Source organism: Culex pipiens, chromosome 3, assembly GCF_016801865.2.
Source record: "Culex pipiens pallens isolate TS chromosome 3, TS_CPP_V2, whole genome shotgun sequence".
Lineage (NCBI taxonomy): Eukaryota > Metazoa > Arthropoda > Insecta > Diptera > Culicidae > Culex > Culex pipiens.
In genome coordinates this window covers 103,215,807-103,240,067 of record NC_068939.1, presented here as the reverse complement: position 1 = coordinate 103,240,067, position 24,261 = coordinate 103,215,807, and the positions used below count along the sequence as shown (strand labels likewise).

General features: G+C 35.8%; 5 protein-coding genes across 7 annotated transcripts; 3 read left to right on the top strand and 2 right to left on the bottom strand.

The window, feature by feature from the left end:
- Positions 1-2,127: 2,127 nt before the first annotated feature.
- Positions 2,128-2,811, top strand: LOC128093668 (uncharacterized). The gene is made up of 2 exons (XM_052711301.1): positions 2,128-2,196; positions 2,259-2,811. The coding sequence occupies exons 1-2, from the start codon at positions 2,149-2,151 to the stop codon at positions 2,742-2,744; spliced, it is 534 nt and encodes a 177-aa protein (XP_052567261.1). The 5' UTR covers positions 2,128-2,148; the 3' UTR covers positions 2,745-2,811.
- Positions 2,812-3,395: 584 nt separating this feature from the next.
- Positions 3,396-5,251, bottom strand: LOC120418274 (uncharacterized). 2 transcript variants are annotated; one of them, XM_052710823.1, is made up of 3 exons: positions 4,244-5,251; positions 4,061-4,168; positions 3,396-4,005 (listed from the first exon to the last, which is right to left on the bottom strand). In XM_052710823.1, coding segments are annotated over exons 1-2 (984 nt in total). In that variant the 5' UTR covers positions 5,227-5,251; the 3' UTR covers positions 3,396-4,005; positions 4,061-4,167. The 2 variants fall into 2 exon arrangements, with proteins under 2 accessions (XP_052566783.1, XP_039436527.2); XM_039580593.2 differs by having other exon boundaries at positions 4,061-5,251.
- A 5,750-nt stretch (positions 5,252-11,001) lies between these two features.
- LOC120418279 (uncharacterized) lies at positions 11,002-12,914 on the top strand. Its single transcript, XM_039580599.2, has 2 exons — positions 11,002-12,412; positions 12,470-12,914. The coding sequence occupies exons 1-2, from the start codon at positions 11,055-11,057 to the stop codon at positions 12,885-12,887; spliced, it is 1,776 nt and encodes a 591-aa protein (XP_039436533.1). The 5' UTR covers positions 11,002-11,054; the 3' UTR covers positions 12,888-12,914.
- A 7,290-nt stretch (positions 12,915-20,204) lies between these two features.
- LOC120418276 (uncharacterized) lies at positions 20,205-21,511 on the top strand. Of its 2 annotated transcripts, XM_039580596.2 has the most exons (4): positions 20,205-20,517; positions 20,575-20,742; positions 20,800-20,967; positions 21,026-21,511. In XM_039580596.2, the coding sequence occupies exons 1-4, from the start codon at positions 20,388-20,390 to the stop codon at positions 21,274-21,276; spliced, it is 717 nt and encodes a 238-aa protein (XP_039436530.1). In that variant the 5' UTR covers positions 20,205-20,387; the 3' UTR covers positions 21,277-21,511. The 2 variants fall into 2 exon arrangements, with proteins under 2 accessions (XP_039436530.1, XP_039436529.1); XM_039580595.2 differs by having other exon boundaries at positions 20,205-20,742.
- On the bottom strand, positions 21,252-22,289 carry LOC120418277 (uncharacterized). Its single transcript, XM_039580597.2, has 3 exons — positions 22,121-22,289; positions 21,660-22,055; positions 21,252-21,580 (listed from the first exon to the last, which is right to left on the bottom strand). Exons 1-3 carry the CDS (start codon positions 22,142-22,144, stop codon positions 21,419-21,421), a joined length of 582 nt encoding a protein of 193 aa, XP_039436531.1. The 5' UTR covers positions 22,145-22,289; the 3' UTR covers positions 21,252-21,418.
- Positions 22,290-24,261: the final 1,972 nt, after the last annotated feature.

Sequence of the window (24,261 nt, the reverse complement as noted above, 5' to 3'; positions counted from 1 at the left end):
TAATTTAGTGACACCTACTAAGAGTTACATTATAAAATGTAACTAAAAATCTGGAAAACACGTGTCACAAGTGTGTTTTGAAAGTAAAAATGTACTACGTGTAACAAGTGTGCACAGAATTCCTATACAAACTAAAATAGTTTGTAATCAATAGTTTAACCGACTTAATCAGTATATTTTCAAAAACAAAACATTACATTGCCTTTAGAAAGTGTGTATCAACATAAATTTGTGAAAATCAAGGTAAATTTTCCACATTTTCCAACATCATGTATGACGTGTCACAAATGTGCACGATCATTTTGATGATAAATTGGTCTATGTCACAAGTGTGCATTGCGATATCCGGGAAACGGAAGCGAGTTCCCAAAATCGGGTTAAAGCATCTTGTAGTGTTTGTTAAGTATAGCAAAACGTCATCATTAACTCATTTTCGACCAAAATGGTCTATGTCACAAGATAGCACACAGCAGACGACATGTTATGTCCTGACTACATAGAAACCCCGATGGTTTGACACCAATTGTTGTCAAGCTCCAGTATCGAAAAGGACCTAATAAAAATAATTTTATCAAAAAAGGGGTAACTTTTAAGTTTGATACCCTCTTTTCACAGTTTGGTTCAATAGGAAGTGTGAGTCCCGTTTAAAAAGTGATAGTTCGTCACTTTTTAGTATGACTTTGTCAAACCAACGGGGTACGAACTAAAAAGCAACCAACCACCGGGGGTTGAATGTGCAGTTGGGTGCTCAGAAAAAAACGACCCCCTGCTTCACAAGCAGAAAATGTTATTTTTTTTTTGGTTATTTTAAGCTTCTGTTCGAGTTTTGAGAGAAATTGGTTCAGATTAACCAATTGATACAGTCATCCCTCATATTCGGAACAGTTTACAGATCAGCCAATATTCAACAAATCATGGAAAGTCAATAATTGAACATAATGATTTGCTTTTACCTTCATGTGAAAGCTTTTCTTGCGATCTTTCGGTTGATGTATAGACCGGCTGTATATGTTTACGTTTCAATATCAAGGTTTTTAAAGAAAAACATTGACCCATTCAATCCACAAATTCAGAACACTTTTTTCTTACGATGTAAACAAACTTTTTTTCCCCAGGTGTACTTATTTTATACAAAATAATGACTTCACACTCTGAAACCAATAAAACTTATGCTTAGTATTGTTTTATGAAAGGTCTGATAACTTTTTTGTAAAAATATCAGTTAAATTCAGGTGTTCCACAATTGTGGGAGGCACAATAACATCCCACAATCATGGAACAGGCAATTTGGAGGCAGGGTGTTGCTGTTCTGGATAAAGTAGTCTTGAAAGGCAGATTTGTGTTTAAAAAAGTACTACTTTTACTATTGAAATAGCAAGAGAATGTCCAAATAAAGGTCCTAAAAATAGTAGGGTCGACAGAAAAGTTGCATTTTGCATCCTATTGACAAATTACCACAAAAGTGTTCCGAATATGTGGGATGACTGTACTTGAAGTCGGTGAAAATTGCTAATAACTTTTCAGGATCGTGCTTTACAGCTTTGGTATGTTGTTTTTGTACAAAGTTGTTGAGGATTAAATTTCTCATTATAAAATCATTTTTGGGAATTTTTGGATGGATGTACAAAATTGGGTTTTTAATATCTGTTTTTTTATTTTTTTCCCATACAAAGTTCACCTTTGAGTATCAATGGGTAAATGCTGACCGCTTTTGCTCATATTTGGCCCAGAGTCCTACAATAGCTCAAGAAACAATATTTAACTCGTGGAGCGGGGTTTTCAAAAAAGTCCTTTATTCTGGGCACCATAGTTAATGTGGACTTTGTTTAGGCCATTCTCTTGCTATTTTACTAGTAAAATTGGTCAATTTTTTTAAACTACGGATTACAGAGTGTCTTGTTAGGCAATCGTTTTTACTGTGATTGTAAAAATAGAGGTATTAAATATAATCAACTGGTATCTTTCATTTTTCGATGAATTCAAAAATAATGACATCGTTAAAGCATTCGTTCTACTTTTATGAAGGTTGAATCGTGTGATTAATCATGATGGACAATGCAATGATTTATAAATTGACGACATTCCACTTAATGTCAGTTTGACACCCTAATATTAGTAATTCAGTATAGTTTGAAACTTACATCAAGGATGTTGTACGTTAAACTCAAAGTTGTATATTTGATTTTACTGTTTGTGGTATTTAAACCTTAACTAAGAATAAAACTGTTGTAATAATGTCCAACTTTTTATCATTATAGAAAATTTCAAAGGCTCAGTACGACTATGGCGAAACTACAGAGCCGGCCGACTACCCATATCCAGTGGATTACGATTACGAAACTCAACCAACAGATACGCAGGCCCCTGAAGAAACGCCAGCCGCAACAGTTTTGCCGAATGGTGGAGTTGACCCCGGGCTTGAAGTGACAACTATTGTCGATTACAGTAACTACGATGTGATCACCGAACCACCAATAGTGGTCAATCCTACAACTACTCGTCCATGTAACCGGGTTCCAAAAATGATAATTAATTGGTATCTATTGGGTCACAAGACAAAGACACCAGTTCGTCGTAATGTTCAACCAATGCGACGTCCATCAGCTGGCTATGGAATGCCCTGGAGCAGCTTTTACGGCTACAATCGTAGTAGATACGTTGTCCGGAAACGTCCTGCTGCTAGACATATTTCATCTGGAGGTAGCTCTTCTGGCAGAGTGGTTCGGTACTTTTGGCGTGTGTGATAAGGATTTGTTTTTGGCTTTAAAACGAGCAATATTAAGCACATAATAAAGTAAATAATAACTTTGATGTTTGATTGTATTATTTTTCCTAGTTTGGATCTAAAACTGCAAAATTGTATGGAAAAAAATACTTGGCTTGAGATGTTTCAGTTTTTATCCGGGATCATTTCCGGGATTCAATGTTTAGTGCACCCATATAACTCAGCCCTGTAGTAATAGACAACTAAAAGTCAAATTTAAACCACTCTACTGAAGCGTCGGGTAGGTATCACAGTGACTCTGACTCCGATTTCAGATGCTGAAAATAACCGTCTCCTGGAGATTTAGCGACTCCGATTCTAGCTCTACGACACTGCAAATAGAATCAACCGGATCCTACTCCAAAAACAACTCCTACACAACGTTGGTGAGAATAAGCCGATTCCGACACTGGCTGCTTAGAATCTCTCAGAATTTGTCATTACCAATTCAGGATCCTAAAAAGTACCTGACTCCTCCAAACTTCGACTCTACAGCCTTGGTCAAACAGACGTCATAATCTTTCATCTGATTTGTGTTCTTGTTTCTCACTTTTGTATGGTCCGGTGGTTTAGTGGTATGCGGCTGGGTTCAGTCCCAGTCGGCCCCGGTGGCTTTTTTCGAGACGGTGTATTTATGTATTTTTGTTTTTTTTTTTACAACTTTGCCATTGTCATGCGAATCAAATGAGGAAACACTAGGAGTTCTTTTCTATTTTTTAAATTTTGATTGATTTTTAAGTATGTTATTCTATTTATAATATAATCTTATTCTATCTTAACAAACATTTTTTTTATAAAACAATTCCCTCAATTGTGCAGACAGAATTTCACCAATAAACACCACTGTAGCGATAAACATAGAAATCGAGAATATTATGTATAATCCTGCGAGATGGTTATTTCCCAGCGGTGTTGGTTCAGCTGGGTTGTCCAATTTCATGGCCAAAAATGCGTAATCTCCATACTTATTGGCCCAATAGTTTACAATTCCAGTAGCTCGCAGCTGAAGGAATATTCTATCAAAAATATCCACTAACGGCGAATTTTTTGGATAGTGAACCGCGACAGAGTAAGTGGCAACTGGATCGATCATAGCGTAGATAATTCCTAATTTTGAATTAAGTTTGTTGTGGTAAGCAATGTGATTTAATGTTACAAGAACAACTCCTTTAATTTCATGCTGTGCCATCTGCTCCAATGCAAGGATCACATTGTCGGTTTCATGTGGTAGAAATGATGTTCTAGGAGAGATTGTAGTATTTAGTTTCAAGAAAATGTAGCTAAGGAAATAATTACCTTTTGAGCACTTCCGGACTGTGAGTAAAGTATCTTTCCGCAACGTCTACCATATAAAATGTAAGACCTTCTTTTTCAGCATCCGAAATGGTTTCTAATCTGGGCCATCTTTGGTCATGTTGGAGATATTTAAACAACAGTCCTTGATAAATCGTTCGAATTAGGAAAGAAAAATAAACCCACCAAAACAGTAGTATTCTTGCATAATTTTGGCGAGGTGGATTGGGATTGGAGCCACCAAACAACATGTTCAGAATGTTGATGATTGGTACAGGTTTCATCTTTAAATGGTGTTGAGAGCTTCGATGGATAAGTATTGTTGAAAATATGAACGAAATCAGACTAAATCCCAGCGCGAACCACGTGTCTGCTTCCAACGGTCGGACAATCTTCTCCAGTGGCGTATACAAACGACCGTCAGGAATGGCGAACAGTATTTTGGAAATATAATGAGGCACTCCTGATTGAAGGTACTGACTACGAGGGGGTGACAAGGCGATGCATGCCACCCCGAGATCTACCTCTTTCGTTTGAATCATTTTCATAAGGCCAGTGCTGTTCTCTTGACGGATAAATCCCCATTGAACATTATTAGTTGGAGATTGGTACACGATGTTGAAGTTTAATTTCTGCGATACAATTTGAACTAATCCAGCTTCTATGCCACTAAATTTGGTTTTGATATTTTCAGGTTCTTCGATTATGTAAGGCTTAACGTCAAACGTTCCAATTTTTACGGAACAATTGTGAAAATTTGTCCATCGATTTGGAAATAAAACGATATTTTTGTCGGGAGGATTATCGAGATTAAATTTCGTTAAAATGGTGGATTCTATTTGACCACAATTTTCCTCATGAAAAGGAAAATAAGTATAAATTTCGATACTTCCATTATCGTCTATATTTGATAGAACAATGACATTTGTTATGTTTGAGGACCACAGGTTTTTGAAAAGGTTTTTCAGTGAAATTTGCTTGGAAGTACTGCTACTACTCAAAATGATAGTATGCCGGCCCGATGAGTGGTAATGATCGAAATTGGAATAAGTTTTTCCAGGGGAATCGTAGCTTTCAATGAACATGACACTATGATAAATTGGTAATCCAAGTTGTTCGCACGATACATAGTATATATTGTTCGAATTTTTACTTGCACTGCCTAACATTGCATTTGAAATATCTTGCTGAAATAACATTGTATCTGACTTCATACCATTGTATAACACATATATTGGATAAATAGAACTTTCATAATAATTTTCTATTATATACAAAATGGAACTAGAATACAATTGAATAATTTTCATGTATTCATTTTGAGAATTATTGGAAATCAGATTCGATTTCACTGCTACAGTGTAGATGGTCAACACTAATAGAGCTTTCATGATTGACTGATTGGTACGAATGTAAAATTGCATTGTCATTGTCGGGATACGATCTAATTGTGAAAAAAAAAAAATAACTGTCAAGTCGTTACCCATTGATCATGTTCATGTTTGCTTTCTGTTAAATAATTAATTGTACAATAGTCACATGAAGTTGTGGAATTTTTTATATCATTTCAATAGCTTTCCATTGAGTGTGATTGCTTCTTTTTTTCATGATATATGATTTTGTTTTTGTTGGGTGTTTTTTGGTGCCTATTTCCTGAATTATTTTTCAAAATTTTAATGCGGTGATGAAATCCAAAATGTGAATACAGCAGTTCACACAAGAAAACAATAATTGCAATACTTAGTAGAAGCGTAGATACTTTGTACAATCCTATCAATTGAGCATTGGTTAAAGGTTTAGGAACGTTGTAAGTTTGCTTGATTTGATGAAGGAATGCATTATTTCCATAGTTGTTTGCCCAATGGTCTGCAATTCCACTTGGCTGAAGTTTGTTGATTATCTTATCAAAGTGTTCTACCAACGGAGAGTTTTTGGGATAGTGCATAGCAATAGAATACGTCAGGATGGGGTTAGTCATTGCATGAACTATGCCTATATGAGCTTTAAATTTGTTGTGATAAGCAATATTATTGAGTACAACACAAACAACTCCGTAGATTTCATTTCGTGCTAATCGCTCTAGTGCCTTACTTAAATAGTCGGATTCATGTGGTAAAATTTGAGTTCTGAAAAAAAGAATCGATGCTCAAGTTTTTTGTTTAGCAACAGTAGACCACTTTGAGTATATCATACCTTTCAAGAACATGTGGCGCGTTGATGAAGAATCTTTGTGCTATATCCGCCATATAATATGTAAACCCTTCTCTTTCAATATCATCTATGGTTTCTACCTTAGGCCATCTTTGTTCCTGTTGCAAATATTGAAATAATAAGCTTTGGTAGACAGTGCGAATGATGAAGCAGTAGTATATCCATGAAAAGAGCACTATACGGGCACAATTTTGCTCTGGAACTTCTGAACTTGGCCCACCGAAAAATACACTGAAAATGTTCATGACAGGAGATCTGGATTCATTAAGGTTTAGTAATCGATGAGATCCAAGTCGGTAGAATGCAGCTACCGAACAAGCAACTGATGTCAAGCAAAATACTACAGCATACCACATGGACGTTTTAAACGGTCGGAATAGTTTCTCAAGAGAAGTATACAACCGTCCATCGGGAATAGCAAATACAATTTTGGAAGTGTAATGAGCTGACCCTGCTTGAAGAAACTCACTACGATCCGCCGTTAATGCGATGCTTGCAATTCCAAAGTCGACTTGTCCAGATTGGATCATTTTCATTAGACCAGTGCTATTGTTTTCTCCAATAAAACCCCATTGTGTTCCAATCGCCGGAAAATGATATTGGATTTGGAAATTGAGCTTACGTTGAACTATTTCTATGAGTTTTGCCTCAAAACCGTCAATATTGCGTCCAAATTCTCCATTTGAATAATCCATGATTATGAATGGTTTAATTTCGAACGTGCCAGCTTTTAAACTACAGTTGTGTAAATTTTCCCATTTATTTGGAAATAAAATGACATTTTTGTTGAAATCATTGTGTGATTTTAAGTTTGTTAATAAAACTGGATAGACCTGGCCGCAATTGTTTTTTTCAAATGGAAAATATGTGTACATTGAGATAGTTTCATGAACGTCAGAGTGGCTTATTGTTAAAACGATTGCATTTGTAATTTTTATGGACCATAACTTTGCTAAAATTTCTTGCATTAGTGCTTCATTGAATAAACCAGTGATGACTACCGTATAGAGGCCGGAAAAATTGTATAATCCACTATTTAGTAATAAAAGCACACTTCGAAAAGCACAGAGATCATCAATGAATATGAGGTTATAGAAAAATGTTGTACGTTGCCTGAAATGTGCCAAGTGGAATAATATTTTTGAATTCTCGCTTGCATATTTTAGCACTTTGTTTATTAAATCATTCTGCGTGTAAACTAACTTAGCATCTGACACTGAATAGCTTATTTGGGTTGGTAAGTGATCGTTTACGTAATACTCGTTCAAGATCGACACTATTGTTTGTACGTTAAAATTGAGCTTTCTATTATGAAAATAGTCTTCTTTCATGATTGCCTGCGATAAGGTTAAAAGCTGTGACAGAACCATCAAGAATTTCATGATGAACTGGTTTGATGAGATTGACACCATGTCCGATTGACATGAAATTCACAAATTGTTTTACATAACATGAATACACAGCACGAGTCACACGATATTTGATTGTAAAGCACGTGGATCTATCTGAGATTGCGTGTTTAAAACTATTTGTTGTGGATGAACTGTTTGATCTGAAAAACCCATCAGGTAATGATTTTTTTCCATATCTTGTAGCCATTTTTTTATGAGTCCTCACCATACCTCAGTGAATCTTTGCGAATATAGAGTTTTTCAGAAGGAGCCACCTATCAGATTAATCGGTTTCTTTTGTAACATTTTCATTTAACTAATCAACTTGATGTCCTAGGTAATTGTAAACTCTCCTTCAGGTCAGGTTTTGAAAGATGGTCTCAGCTACGTTAGTTTCTGCACTTATGAAATACTGAAATAAAAAACATAACTGAATGTCAAATAAATTTAACTAAGAAAAATCTGTGCAGAATGTTTGAATGCGAAACTTGCAATAAGTAAGTGATATTGATCAATTTGTTTTTATAGCATTCTGGCAATGTTATAATTTAAAAATTTCGAACGAGCTTTTCAGTCAAATTAGGGTGTAACGAAATTTATTTATGTGAGGAGATTTAGGTACTTGTATCTTGTAATAAAAAAATCGCATAAATGATCAAAAGCAATTCGGAACATTTTTTTTCAAAAGTTTCATTGCATTTAATTTTTGAAGGTGCAACACCAGCCAATGTTGCTTTCAATCTCGCTCCAGTTAGTGTTGTTACATCCTAACAGTACATAATACTATTTGTTCTTTTATGAACGAAAATTAAGAAAAATATAGTGGCTTATGATTGTAATAGACATATCGATTACTAACCGTAGTTCCACATTGCTAGCATTTCAATTGAAAGTAGTGTTCTTCGATACTAAGTACAAGATGGTTCGATTTGCATTCGTTATTCTGAACTCGTTTTTATTATTTGATAAAATTCATTCACATCAAATCAGTTTCACGCTCGCGCATATACTAGACATGTATGCAGACGTCCACAAAAGTGTTCTGATAAACTTTTCTGGCGAAGATGCCGTTGAAAAAAATGAGCAACTCGATATTTTAACAGAAGTGTTACATTTATATAGTTACCAATTACCTATCATTATAAGAAATGGACAGCAAAAAAACAGAGTATATCAATCGTTTTACAATGTAATAATAATCGGATCGTTTACATCATTTAAAAAAATATGTCAATCATTTAATGCTTTTGAGTACGATTCAACGGGAATGTACACTGTAGTTTATCAACATGTTCTTAGAAACGGATCTGAACTAGTAAATAGTAGTTTATGCAACAAGTTGCAAAAAGAGGTTTTTTTCAGCACGAGTCGTACATTTATCCAACGAGATTCACCGAGTTGGATAAATACGAAGAGTGCTGAAAAAATCAAGTTTTGCAACGAGTTCCATACAACATTTTTTGCAATTCCGAAAAACACCCATTGAGTCAAATTTTAAGTCAAATTTTCATGTATTTTGTCAATCAATCGTTTAAATAAAAAAAAATGTTGAAAAGTGTTACTTTTCGAAACAAGTGCTGAAAAGTTCAACTTTTCAGCCCTCATTTCAGTGCTGAAAAGTAGAACTTTTCAGCATTTATTTTGAAATGTGTTGCTATTCGATTCTGTTATTTTTGGTACAGAAAAGTAGGCTATTTCGTCGTTAAAGAATGACAGGAAAAGTAAGTAGTTTCATGACGGAATTGCAAAAAAGAGTTTTCAACTGTTTACATCAGAAACAAATTTTCAATGTGCTATTTATAGCACCGAGTACCTTTAATCAGATCGAAGTTTACACATATCGTCCCTTTCGCAATAAAGACTGTGCAAACGTCAACCCAGAGTTGGTGATGGTATCGAAAGATGGCAAAGCTGAATCTCAGGATCGTTCGTTGTTTTCGAATCAGTTTGATAATATGAACCAATGTCAGTTGAAGGTTGGCACGTATCCTTTGGAACCGTTTACAATACCTAAAAATGATCATTATGGCAACACATTTTACGATGGAACAGAAGTTCGAATAGTGCAAACAGTGGCTACAATACATAACTTCACCGTGCAGTTCATCTATCCGGCAAACAATATGCGATGGGGTTTTATCGAGCCTCAAAACAGCACTGGACTGATGGGTCTGATTCAGGACAAATTAGTTGATGTGGGGTTTGGTTCCGTTGGAATTTCTGCTCAATGATCGTTCTATCTAAAGGCTGGGATGTCACATTTTATCAGCAAGTTTGTGATTGCCATTCCACCGGGACGGAATTTTACATCCTTGGAAAAGTTGTTCAAACCATTCACCTTGAACGCATGGATGCTACTTTCAATTGCAGTTTGTATGGGAATGATTTTAATGAAGCTTCGATTCGAGAAGCAACACTTGAAATATTCAAAACTTCCTTGGATTGATTTTTTGCCAAATCCGATGCTGAATGGCTGGCTCACTTTTTTAGGAAATCCAATGGTTAAATTCCCCAACAACTGGATGGCAAGATCCGTCATTACTAGCTGGTTGTTTTTGGGACTAGTTGTTCGTACATCATACCAGAGTGCGACCTACCGATATTTACATCATGGTCAACAAACTAAACCAGTTAGAACTTTCCTATATGTGGAAGCAGCGGGATTATATTTCTATATGTTTGATGTGACCCAGCGCTATTTTGAGTTGTTTCCTGATGTTCTGAAAAGGTACATTCAAGTAAAGTGTGATTGTTGCCATTATAAATTGGAATACATTCTTTTTCAGAGTTAAAATCACCAAGAACACAGATGATCCTTTCAATCATTTGAAGATGGTAATGCATGGACATTGGGATGGCGTTCTAGTGTTACCGTCAGCCATGGTAAACTATTTCAATCAAAAAAATCTTGGTCGAGGGAATGTCAACGTTGGGACCGAAATCGTTGCCACGTATCTAGTTTGTTTTTACTATCCAAAAAACTCGCCTTTCTATATGATGTTCGATAAGGTTATTTCTCAGCTGCATGTTTCTGGAATATTCAACTACTGGCTCCGTTCCTTTGGAGAAACTAGTTATTTCGATCTTGGCGATGCAAAACCTGAACAATTAAACTTTGATGGCGTGTCTGGTATATTTATCATATGGGCATTGGGGCTGTTCTTATGCACCGTTGTGTTTGTTTTTGAATTGGTTTACGGAATTCTTTCCGTTGATAAAAACAACCGATTAAAAGCAGTAATTAAGAATAGTTACCTATAAACGAGAATCAATTAAAAACCAATGGAACTATTCTATCAGATTATTTAAAACTGATACATTAGTAACAAGATATTGCTTCTCTATAGAGTAATGCCTAACACCAATTACTAGTTGGAAGGAATCTATGGTTTGAAATGGTTCGTTTATTCATTTTATGTTTGATCTTTCCGTCCTGTGAAGGAATATCTTCCAACAATGGCAACTATGATTTTATTAGTGATGCTTTGACTATTGTTTTCGAAAAGTATTACATAAATACACATAAACCAGTCTTACTGAGTTCACCAAGAAATGATAATATTGAAAGCAATGATTATGTTGAGATATTGGTAAACGCTGTTCGATCGAGTCGCAGAATAATCCAAATTGTTTTCGTATTGCACTCTGAAATGCATCCCTCGTACTATAATGTGCTGATTGTTCGGTCATATGAATCATTTCTTCGGCAATACGAAATGATCAATACGGATAGATATGACCTTTCAGGCTTGTACACTATCATTTGCTTTGCATTGGAATCCAATGTCGTTGAAATTATATTTGAGAAACTTTTATTGAACAAAATAATCAATGCAATAGTTATAAAAGTGACAACACCGGGCGAAGCTCAAATTTATACAAATTTCCCATATCATGAAGGAAGTTGCAGTAAAATCAATCCAAAACTCTTGGCAAACATAAGTAACAATAATTCTGAAATTGATATTGACTTATTCCCGAATCATCTGTTTAACATGAATGGGTGCTACTTAAAAGCAGGAACTTACGATGTTGCCCCATTCACAATAGTTGGTAATAGAAGTTTCGATGGTTTGGAAGTAGTAATGGTAGAAACTATCGCAAAACATCACAATTTCACTGCACAGTATGTTCTTAATGAAGATGGAACTAGTTGGGGTGTTATTAAGGAAAAGAATAGCACTGGTTTGATGGGATTAATTCAAAACAAGCAGGTAGACTTTGGCTTTGGTACGCTAGGAGTAACAGCAGAACGTAGCTTTTATCTCAAACAGGGAATACCGCATTTCATTAGTAAGTTTATTATAGCTGTTCCAACCGGGAGACTGTATACGTCATTCGAGAAGTTATATAAACCTTTTGATACTATGGCATGGATGTTTATTAGTATTGCACTTGTTGGCTCAATAGTTGTATCAAAGGTTATGTTTGGGAAACAAGACGTAAGATATCTGAGAATTTTAAAAGTTGAAGCTTTCGAAACTCCAGTTTTGATTACTTGGCTAGCATTCCTAGGAAATCCTTTAGCAAAATGCCCCAAAAAAGATAAAACGAAAGCAATAGTAATGAGTTGGATGGTTATGGGGCTGATGGTTAGAACTTTGTATCAAGGGGCTATGTTTAAATACTTTCACAAAGGACAACACACCAAGCCTGTTCAAACTATAGAAGATATTCAATCTGAAAAGTTATACTACTACTTATATGAACCTGCAAAACGATTCTTTGCATCGTCCCCGGATATTTTAAAAATGTAAAGATATATCAACTAATCACAACATCAATCTGTTTTAATGATATTTTGTTGCAGGCTCAAGTTCATCAACCCTGATGAAACCAATCCCAAACTTTCGCAGTTACTAAATGGAGATCTAGATGGTGTGATTCTACTGCCATCGTCCACGTTGAACTATTTCAACCAACAGAACATAAAAAAAGGATTTGTGAAAACTGGAACGGATGTTATTGCGACTTATGCTGTTGGAATTTACTACCCCAAGGACTCTCCGTTAAATGCAATGTTTGACGAAGACATTTTAAATTTGCAAGCTGCAGGCCTAATGAAGTACTGGAAAAGTGTTTTTGGAATTACGAGCTTCAAAGAGTTTCATAGCGTAGAACCACTTCCTCTGGATATGGACACGATTTCGGCCATCTTTATAATTTGGTTGATATTCGTTTCTTTAAGCGTAACAAGCTTTTGCTTCGAAGTATTATGGAAGTGCTAGCTTACATTTGCTATTTCACAAAAAAAAAAAAACAACAAATCATTGTATCAACGCGTTTCACATTTAGAAATAAAGACTTACAATAACACACACTTTCTAGAACATGTTTCAATTTTTGAACATTCAATGTGAATGTAAACTGTTTTATTCATAATATTGCACCTACAAATCAAAATGTGCTTAGTGAAGCACTATCAAACGTTCTGGAAAGATAGTATGTTGAATCGTACAAACCAATTTGGTTTCATATGGAGAGTAAAACCAGTTTTAAGAATAATGATGCAATAGAAATTTTTACGAACGCCATTCAGTTGAATAGTAAAATGATGTCAATCACATTTGCATATTATGCTGGAATGCCACCATTCTTTTACAACGTTTTTGTTGTAGACTCATACGAAGCATTCCGTAAACAGTATGAAAAAATCAGCCCAAACAGTCATGAGGCTTGTACACTATCGTTGAACTCGGATGAGTTGAAACTAATGTTTGAAAAGTTATATCAAAAGCGTATCATTAATGTCATTGTCATGGTCGCGTCTAGCGAAAATGAAGTGAACCGTTTACAATAGTTTCGGAGGATTCGTCTATGAAAACGTGCTACAATGGTTTAGAAGTGTCGAATATAGAAACTGTCACCGAACGTCACAACTTTCCTGTAGCATATGTCGTCGCCGTCGTGCTAACTTGTCGCACGTGCATTTTGGGCCAAATTGAGTTTAGAACGCCATTTTGTGTAGCTCACAATGCCTCACCTTTTGACCTTCACAGATCCCCAAAATTCGATTTCAATCCTGAGATATTCAATAAAAACCGAAAAAACTCCGTGCATTTTTGTCACTTTACATATGAAAGTAGATTCAATCTTGTCGTGCTATCTTGTCGCTCCCTAAAAAATGATGTAAGTGCGACAATTGGCTAGAGGGATTTCAGGTCAGAACGCGTTTGACGCTTGTGCAAGTTAGACTCCCGTAAACATTTGTAATTATAACTCGGGACTCCAGCAACCAACTTCAACCAAACTTCGGGACAATGCACAGAATGGTTAGCCAAAAAAAAACGTGTTTGTTATTGTTTGCATTGCGTGCTCTGGTTTTTGTTTATTCAAGGTCAAACATTAAAACGCGTTTTTCTCGGAACGTCGAAATGTCGGGTGCGACAAGATAGCACGACGACGTCGATGTGCTGAAAAAGGATGGAGCTCTATTGGGAGAAATTAAGAAAAGAAACAGTACAGGATTGATGAGATTGATTCAAAACAATTTGGTAGACTTGGGCTTCGGTACATTAGGAGTGACGGCGGATCGTAGTTTATATCTTAAACAAGGCGAGCCTCATTTTATTAACGAATTTGTTATTGCTGCGCCAAGGGTAAGGCTGTTTACCTCGTTTCAAAAGTTAGTCAAGCCCTTCGATACGGTGGCTTGGGTTGTGATTTGTACTATTCTGATTTGTGCTATGATGATTTCAAAAACAATGTTTAGCGATCAAAGTATTAGATGTTTAGAAGCTTTTAAAGTGGAAATCATCGTTACGCCAGTTTTGACGACGTGGCTTGCATTTTTGGGGGTTCCGTTGGTTAAATTCCCAAAAAAGCCATAACTAAAGTAATAGTATTGAGTTAGATGATAATAGGATTAATAAAAGATATTCAATCAGCTGGGTTTTTTTACTACATGCATGAACCTGCAAAACGGTACTTTGAATCGATTCCAGAAGCTTTGGAAATGTGTGTTCATCATAGTTAAGTGTTGTGAGCCCAGCCAAAACAAAATATTTCAGTAATTTTACAACTACAAGCATTTGGTACCGTCAATTATTTACAAAGAATTTATGGAATGGATAAATTTAGGGAAGATCTTTCAACTGAACCAATGTCGTTAGACTTTGATACCGTTGCAGGAACATTTTCCATTTGGTTAATTCTTGTTATGAATTGTTTAGTTGTTTTTTTGCTTGGAAATTGTCGTGCACCGAATGACATTGAAAAAATATTCCAGAATTTTCTTCCGGTAATAGTGTTCACCTCCACTTTGAAATAATAGTCCGGTAGTAATGCTTCAGTGAAATCAAATTAGTGTTTACAAGGGCGTAGAAACTGATTTAAAAATAATGAACAGTCCTGGTTGATCGTTTTTGCTTGCTACAACACTTGCACGATGTGGATCTTGAAATGCAATACAGTATTGATTTTTATGTTAGTTCAGGTATGTTTTTAGTTACAAAATTCTAACACTTATTAAAATGTGCGTTTTTTCTCAGGACTACTTGGCTGCAAGCTATTATGCGCCATCAAATCCATTTTCTCGATTTTTCAACAAAAACAAAAACGGTCGGAAACACATTATGGGACCAGTTAGTGACACAATATATCGTTGGTATAAATTAGCACCCTTACAAACAGTAAATCGGTATGGCGCTAAAAAAAGAGTTGTTACAAGTGTTTTCCCCAAGCGTTACAAAACATGTTGGTGGGAATTATATGATCGTGAAACAACGGCAGTAGATTATTACGAAGATCAATATTCTGAAGTAGAAGCTACAAACGGTATGAGTTACGATTATTTGTATTACTATGATCAACAAAGAAGACTCCAAGCGGCTAAACCCGTGTTCTGGAATACAAGAGACTTTATTTCTTCGTACTATGGATTTCAACAATATGGAGGTTCCAGTTGTAGACAGTGCTGTTGTTACACTGGAGGTCAAGCAGATTTATTTTGGGGATATTATTTATAAAAAAATCAAACATTGCTGTTGAGATTTCAAGTCGTGTGATATTTCGTCAATAAATATAGGGGAGAGTGGGGAGACTTGATCCCTTTTTTTTGTATCGCACATAACTCTGTCAATTTCTCACAAAACTATGATCTTTTTGCATGAATTGAAAGCTTAATCATTCAACTATGTTTGGCTGATAAGGGTATTTCATCAGATAAGCTCTTCGAATAATGCCAAGCGTTTTTAAAAAATATTTTAAACCGGCATTTTCAAAATGTTGGGGGTAATTTGATCCCCCTTTCATCATTTTGAAGAAATCTTAAGCAAAATGTTTCTTATTCATCCAAACTTTTAATTTTCTATAAGTTACAGCAATTTCACATTAAACCTGTACGTTTGTGTTCAAAATATAACAAGTTTAGCATGTATAATATTTAAAAACTTAAAATTTTCTTTTTTAGACCAAAATTGAGCATGTTTACAAAAGCTGGTAATTTTTGTTTACAATACTTTTGAATAATGGTTCAAACTGCAGTAAGTTATGTACAACTATACTAAAGGAAACTATGTACGAAAACCCACCCAAGTTATTTAATTTTGAGGCTGATTCCAGTGACTGTAAAAATGCAGGGATCAAGTCTCCCTAAACGCACTTTTTTAAACAATTGATTGTAAAAATAGTATGACGATAAATTTAACATCAAATGCGTAAGGGTTTGGGAGTTGATATATTTATCAAACAATTCATGTATAAAAAATATTTTTTTTAATAATTTTTGAGTGTTTTCTATACTTATCAAAACAAAGAAAAAAGATCTCTTGGAAGTTTTTTGCAGCACTTCTTAGAAAAATGTGTGTAACTCAATCTAAACATTTTTTAATTTTTTTCTTTGTTTTCTACAATGAGTTTTAGTCAATTTCGCACAACTTTCTAGAACAAAGCTAATTGTTTTACCCACATGCTGACGAGATACTGGCTTGGGATCAAGTCTCCCCGGGGATCAAGTCTCCCCACTCTCCCCTATGAATAACTCGGTTTCAACATTGATATCTTAGTACTAAAAAAACTAATATTAATTTCTGTGGCCCCGTCCGTCATCGGTTTGAAACTCACGTCAGGCGTAATAAATTCTAACCGAGGTGGCTATCTTCAACAAAATTTGTCCTCAAGAGAGAGGCCTGGTAGGGAAATTCCAATTTACATAATATTAGTTAGATATTGATTGGTGGTTTATGTTGTCATTGGCCACCATAACATCCATGTTCTATTTTCCATGGTATAATTTTTCATGGATACCATGACAGCGATTCCATATGAAAACAGCCTGATTCGAAAAAAAGTTGTCCGATAGGGCTCCAAATTTGGCCGAAATAATTAAACCCGTATTTTTTTTTGTTTGGCCATTTGGGTAACCATCGCTTAAATTTTAAAATTATCGCAGATATAGTAAAAATAGTTGTTTTTCCATTTACGTCATTTTCCTGTTTTTGAGCGTGGCGCGTCGAAACCCCAGATTTTATTTTCAAAAAATTACATCTCGGAATCCTGTTAATGCAACTTCGCCATTTTAGGATATGTTATGTCAAAGTGTCCGAGGAATCCGATAAAAATATTTTCAGACATAGGGCATTCGATCCCGAGACCTCCAAACCCGGATTTCAAGTTTTCATACGACCTTTTCAAATATAAGGCTAAATTTTTGAAACTCCGAACTATTTTTCTCTTAAAGCCCACTCAATCACGCTTAAAATGTGTTTTTTTACGAAAATCGACGAAAATGCCAATTTTTTGGACCACCCTAATACGGCGTAGGTCATTTTAAGGATCAAACAAGAAAAAATACGGGTATTTCGACCACAAACATTTTGAGCCCAATCGGACAACTTTTTTTTTTAATGAGGCTGTTCTAGTAGGGAATTGCTAATGATCTTTGTATTAGAATTAAGTTTAATTTGGCTTAAGCCAAAATTTAGTATGAACTAAGTTCAGCTACAGATTCAATTTATAACATTGGATTTTGTCATGTCTGGTTTTTGGCATCAACAATAATTTTTGCTAAGTTCTAGTCATAAATTAAAATTAGTTTCACTTTTGTAACTATCCTATCCATTTAGTTTTATTACACAAAGTTAAAATGAATAAAGATAAAAAATAAATAAATTATTTGCTCTTGGTGTTCTCGATTGCGAGATTCCTACCTAGGAACCTAGGTGTCCGAAGGCAAACCTCTCCATTAGCGTGGCTCACGGATATATGAAAAAGACAAAAGTGTTCAATTTCGAACGCCTCAACCGGAATTTTGTAGCAATATGGCCCCAAAACATAGCCTGAAATTTTGAGCGCATTTGGTTAAGGTTTAGAACTTCCACCATTGACCTGAAGTTATAAAGAAATTTCAATAAATTTAATTTATTTATTTTCAACTTTTTAACTCTTCTTCGAGTATATTTTCCTATGCCCTATGAATTTTTCTCAAAGTAGTGGTTTCTTATAGGTTTCGATCCGGGGAACAACTTTGTAGAACATCACAAAGCGCTAGGAATTAATCCCGGAAAGATACAGGCAAATTTTTAGAGCACGTTAAAAAAAAATCCTAGCTCCAAAAAATATCCTGTATCTTTTCAGGATCAATTCCTAGCGCTTTGCGATGTTCTACAAAGTTGTTCCCCGGATCAAAACCTATAAGAAACTTGAGAATAAGAAAATTTGATTGGGTTTTGGGAAACTTTATCTAAGAAGAGGTTAAAAGTGAAAATTTCCCATAGTAAATCTTTAAAAGTTCCATACTAACTTCAGGTCAATGGTGGAAGTACTAAACCTTAACCAAATGCGCTCAAAGTTTCAGGCTATGTTCTGGGGCCATATTGCTACAAAAATCCGGTCGAGGCGTTTGGAATTGAACACTTTTGTCTTTTTCATATATCCGTGAGCCACGCTACTCTCCATCCACCCGAATTCGAACTGACGACCTTTGGATTGTGAGACCAACTACCTACTAGCGAGTCCACTGGGACAGGTCCCAGGGAGCACTAGCGTGCACAGGGTGGGGCAACATGGGGCAACTGCCCCACCATCCTCAGAAATTTGTTCTAATTTTAGTCGGGAGGCGTCCATGAACGACGAAATTTTCAAAACGTCCATATAATTGCCCCACCTTCCTCGAGGAGCAGGGCATGCTACTGCCAGGGAGACGACTCCTACACCTGGACTGAGCTAACGACGTAACCTCTAGATTATACCGGGGCCAACATTTACTTCCCCGTCCGACGGAAGGCGTTATCAGACAAATCTCGTCTTGAAAATGCCATCGTGACAACCACGCTAACCCCTACACCACGGGTCCCAACCCAAGTTAAAATTAGGGCTACCAAAATCGGGATGGTTTCTGATTAACAATTGAAATAATATGCTCTGCTCTGCATTTGTTATATGTTCCTTACACCTATGAAAATATATTTTTAAGTTTATGTCCCTCGATACTGATACTGTACATTGATAATTTACAAGTATTCGAAATATTTTTCAACGAGTCCAAAGATGGTTAAAAGTGATTATTTTTGCAGGATAGTTACTTTCGAAGTTGATAGTTTTTAGTTGAATGCACTTTTCTTTCCATTAAAATTTTGATATTTTTTGATTAAAGTTTTACCCCTTGATTTTTCGGTCCATAAACTTTGTAAATGTTTGGAACGGCCTTATTCATTTATTTTATTTACATTTCAAAAAATCAAATCCCTCTAAAAAAATATCCCAGAGCTTTCATATATTTATGGACAGGATGAGGTAGTTGTGGATTGCCTGGCCCAAGGCACTTGATTTTCATTGTCTTTCTTTTTCATTTCGTAAGAAATGGTTGGAATGCGAATTACAATCTTTTAAGGTCCTTAACATACATGTCGGTTACTAACCAAAGCGGCTCAGTTGAAGTTGAAACATATTATGGTCATGGCCAAGTCCTGCCAAGACGAGGGTTCCAATAAATACAAACATACATACATACATTCATACTTCAATGTGTCATAATAAAAATGAGTTCAATTCGAAAAAATACTGAATTTTCAGATTATTTGAATTTGTTTGTACATAATAGATTTAATTTGTTTTTGAAACACAATCCGAAAAATTGTTCTGATTTCAAGACATTTTCAATTTTAAAACATTAAATAAAATTTGTACCAGCCTTATCAGTTGAAAAATATTCCGAAAAATAATTTGATATCATATCAATGTCACCCCAGTTAATTCAAGCAAAATATTAAAAATGTAAATGTTAATTGAGAAATGTGTAAAAAAAATTACAATATCACTTCAAATTAGTTAACAGTTGATGCTATAACACATAAATAAATTAAATAATATATATAATGGAATGTGCTATGATCCTATAAATATATATGACGACATAAATAAACTTGGTTAGGTATTTGATTTAACTAGTAATGTTAACTAATAATGTTAACTGTTTGGTATTTCATTTAATTCAATGAATAATGTTGAGAGAATTTTGAAGTTAAGCTTAATATTCTTATTATTTCAGAAATCTCGTTAACTGAAAAAAAACTTGTTGTTTTGCAATTATAATGTCATGTGATCAAATTTACAAGTATGTTATATTTGTCCTTCAAGAGGTGATTCACATGAAATTTACTTTTAATTCAATGTATCACAGCACCAAATTAAATAATATCGAATTAATATGCCATTAGCAGAATTTGAATTTAAAGGCATTACCCAGCGCCCATGGCTGCCATTGTTATTTAGTTATTGAAAGAGTAAAAATGAAATCCAAAGTTGATATTGTGATTCTGCTTTATGCTTTTATTGTTGTACTGCAACAGATGGGTATAGTACGAGGACAAGAAGATGAGTACGAGTATTACTACGAGGATGAAATCACTTCTACTGTCGGTAAGTCTCGAGAGATAATTGCTATCTGTTTAAAATGTGATGAAATTTCTGTTGCAGTTCCTACAACGACTACAACCACCACCACAACAACAACCATGAGGACAACAACAGCTGGTAAGAAAAAACCAACGAGAAAAGTTCCGGGAAGCTCTCAAACGATTGTCGCTGGTCCCGGTAAAAATGGAAAGCAGCAAGCCTGCAGTGCAAGAACATGCGTCGGTTATCGTAAGTTCGTCCACTAGTACTAGCGGTAAACATAAATTAATTCATTTCATTTTTCAGAATACGGCAGACCGGATGTGGTTTTCAATGTAATTGCAGATATGTACGATTTACAGGCGATGCTGCCAAATAATAGACGGAACGGAGGAATGTCGTACGTGCCGCAAAATAAGGAACTTCCTGCAAGATTTGAACAACCATTCGCATACTGGTACGGTCCGCGACAGAGTAAGTCTTATTTTGTCCATTCAGAGAACAAGTTTAATTTGTTTTTTTTCCGCAATAGTTTCCAAACCTATTCGTAGACAGCAACCGACACTGATTGACTATGGAATAATCCGTCGTCCTGGCATTGCGCAAGAATCTCTTTATGGGTATGACGATGGTGGTGAGCTGTATACTGACTATTACGACTACTATGAATACGCTGATTACGATTATCCGGCGAAAAATAAGCAGGATGCAAAGACTAAGGACTCGAATCGGCTGTTTGTCAACTTTATACTGAACGCTCTTGGGCCACGCCGTCCAAACTAAACGGGTTTATTAGGTGTACTTCTTTAAATACAAACATATTAACATTCAAGTTTGAAAGGGTGTTCACTGTTCACTGTTCGTTGTCCTTGAGTATTTTAGCCAATTTTAGTACACGCTTTCAGGTTTTCACTTTGCAACACATTCAGTGCAATAGGGTCACTTCCGAAGTAGCCTCGAAAGCGAGTCGTTCTGCTTCTCGTTCCGCTGCAATTCTGGCATGATCTTGGGCAATTTTCTCATATAGCGTAAAATGTCGATCTTTGGCCTTGGAAACTGCAACTGTATCTCTGGGCAGTGATGCTTCCTAGGAGTGTGGCGAAACGTTTGAGAAAATTTGAGTCACTCACATGTGAGTTGAGGTTTTGCAGCCCACGTATACTTACGACATGTTGATAGTGAGGATTCGCGTGCTCTGCGGCAATTTTAGCGTACAACGCAAAATGTTTTTGCGAGGCTCGTTCAACTGCTTCGGTTTGTTGAGGAGATTTTTGCAAATGGCTCAAACGCGGATAGAATCCGTGAGCATCGGCAATGTATTCCACAGTGCGGACCTGATTTCTGGGGTCCACGTACGAGAACGATCCTTTGACAGTGCCACTTCCATCGGACACCTCACTGTGCGTTCGGTCAACGTGCCCTGGATGCCGTCCAGCCGCATAACTAAACGCGTACGGTTTAGGTGGGGGTGGAATCGTGGAGATCTCTTCCTGTACTATAATACCTCCTAGCACATGAGACACATCACATTGCACAACGCCTATAATTAGCGTAACTAAAATCTAAAAGAAATTAAATTAGTTCTTCCAAATATTGCGCAATTAAAACCAACAAAAAATGAACATACAGTTACCGACTGTGAAACGTGCATTTTGAAAGCTAATTTTGAGCGGATTCGAGGCAACTTCTGTATTCTGCTAGCAACACAATGCTACTGAGTGGTTTTGAGGCAGAGTTGAGAGCTTTGAAAGGCCAAGAAAAAGCAAAAAACACTGCCTGCGACTTATGTAGATGTAGCAACAGCAGTCCTATATGCGAATCGAACTGAAGAAAAACTTGTTTCGTTTGGTGTTTTCATTGGTGTTGGAGAATTTTGAGAGATAGAGAAAACTTGAAGTGGTTTGAATACTCTCGTCTCTTGATTTTAAAGCTTTTGTTTCAGTAGTGTTCGAAGAGCTTTAAAGGAGCTTTACGTTGAATTTGGAAATAATTGAAATAACCGATTCATTGACAACATTAAAATAAAATATATATTTTAGATTTGAAAACAGAAAATTGATTAAATTTCCAAATTATCCCATAAATACGTTATTTAATGTGAGTAAAACATCAATGAACATTATTATTTTGAAGTATATTTAGTAAACATAACTTTAATTTGAAACTTTACACATTTAAATTACAAATCAAAATTACAGGAATCCGTGGTATCGGGGTAAGCGTGGTTGCCTCTCACCCAGTCGGCCTGGGTTCGATCCCAGAAGGTCCTGGTGGCATTTTTCTAGACGAGATTTGTCTGATCACGCCTTCCGCCCGACGGGGAAGTAAATGTTGGACCTGGTCTAACCTAGAGGTTAGGTCGTTAGCTCAATCTAGGTGTAGTAGTCGTCACCCTGAGTCCTGTCTCGGTGGACTCGCTGGTAGGCAGTTGGAATCACAATCCAAAGATCGGCAGTTAAAATCCCGAGGTGGATGGATGCTTAGGTTTAAAAAGAGGTTTGCAATTGCCCAAACAATCAAGCCTTCGGACACTTAGTTTCGAGTAGAAATCTCGCAATCGAGAACGCCAAAGCAACGCTGTACAACTTCTTGCTTATAACTTCTAATTTCTGCAAGTTTAAGTAAATGAAATGGAATTGCTTTAAAGTGTGTTATTGTTGTTGTGAATGGATGTTTCCAATTAAAGTTTTTTTGGCTTTCAGTGTGGTAACTGAATTGCTTTTTTGAAGTTTAATAGTTTTATTTTTGATTTTTTTGAAGAACTAGGCGAACATTTTAAGTTCTTTCAGCATCTGGAAAATAACAAGATTGAAAAATAAATGTTATTACAATGAAACTGGATTCAAATTGAAACTATTTAGGACTTTCCCACATTAGTTTCTGCCAACGGTTAGCTAGTCACAGCACAGACTCACGGTAATCGCAGGGTCGGCTGCGCTAGTCACCAACGAGGAGATACGCGAACTTAACTTTGGGAACTTCACTTTTCTTGAGTTACGGGTTGAATAAAAACTCCTCTTTTGGGAGACGGAAGGGGAAATTTAATCAAAGTATTTAAGTCGGTTCAAAAGTGTATATTTGTGAGTGTATGTGTGTGTGGGGGACTCGGTACGTACCGCTGTCTTTCCGCTGACGACGACGATCTGCTACTCAGTCCGCTGGCCGCGAGCGCTCGCGTTCGCTGCTGAAGCACCGGTGCCGGTTCTCGACGTGGTGGGGGTGGATGGTAGCCCAAGTAGCAAGTCAAATGCCTTTGATTCTTAAGCATTTTTATAATAGTTTTATCAAATGCAATAAAGATTTGTTACATCTTTCACCAAATCCAACAGGTTTTACCATTCCACAAACTTAAACATATTTTAAAGAATTCTTCAAGATATCATGAAGAATTTTGTTTAGAAGTTTTAATTAAGCTTTCAACTTTACACTTTAAGTACGCCTGAAGAATTCTTGATATAGCTTGATTAACACAACAAATGCTGCTTTAAATCTGTTGAGTCTTCCGTAAGCATTTTATCAATCTTGTTAGATTTGTACTTTCACTTTGACATATTCAGTTGTACGTGAACAGCGCAGTGAAATACATTGAGAGGCGAGCTGATTTTTTGAAAAACGCTTCTGGGCATAATTACTAGTGAATTTTCGGTTAATGTTTTAAAATTACATATGACTTAATAACTATGTGTTGATAATAATAAAATATTTTTTAATTGGTGGTTTTTTATCGTGTTTGAATTGTGATAGAATTGTGAGAAATCGGAACATTTC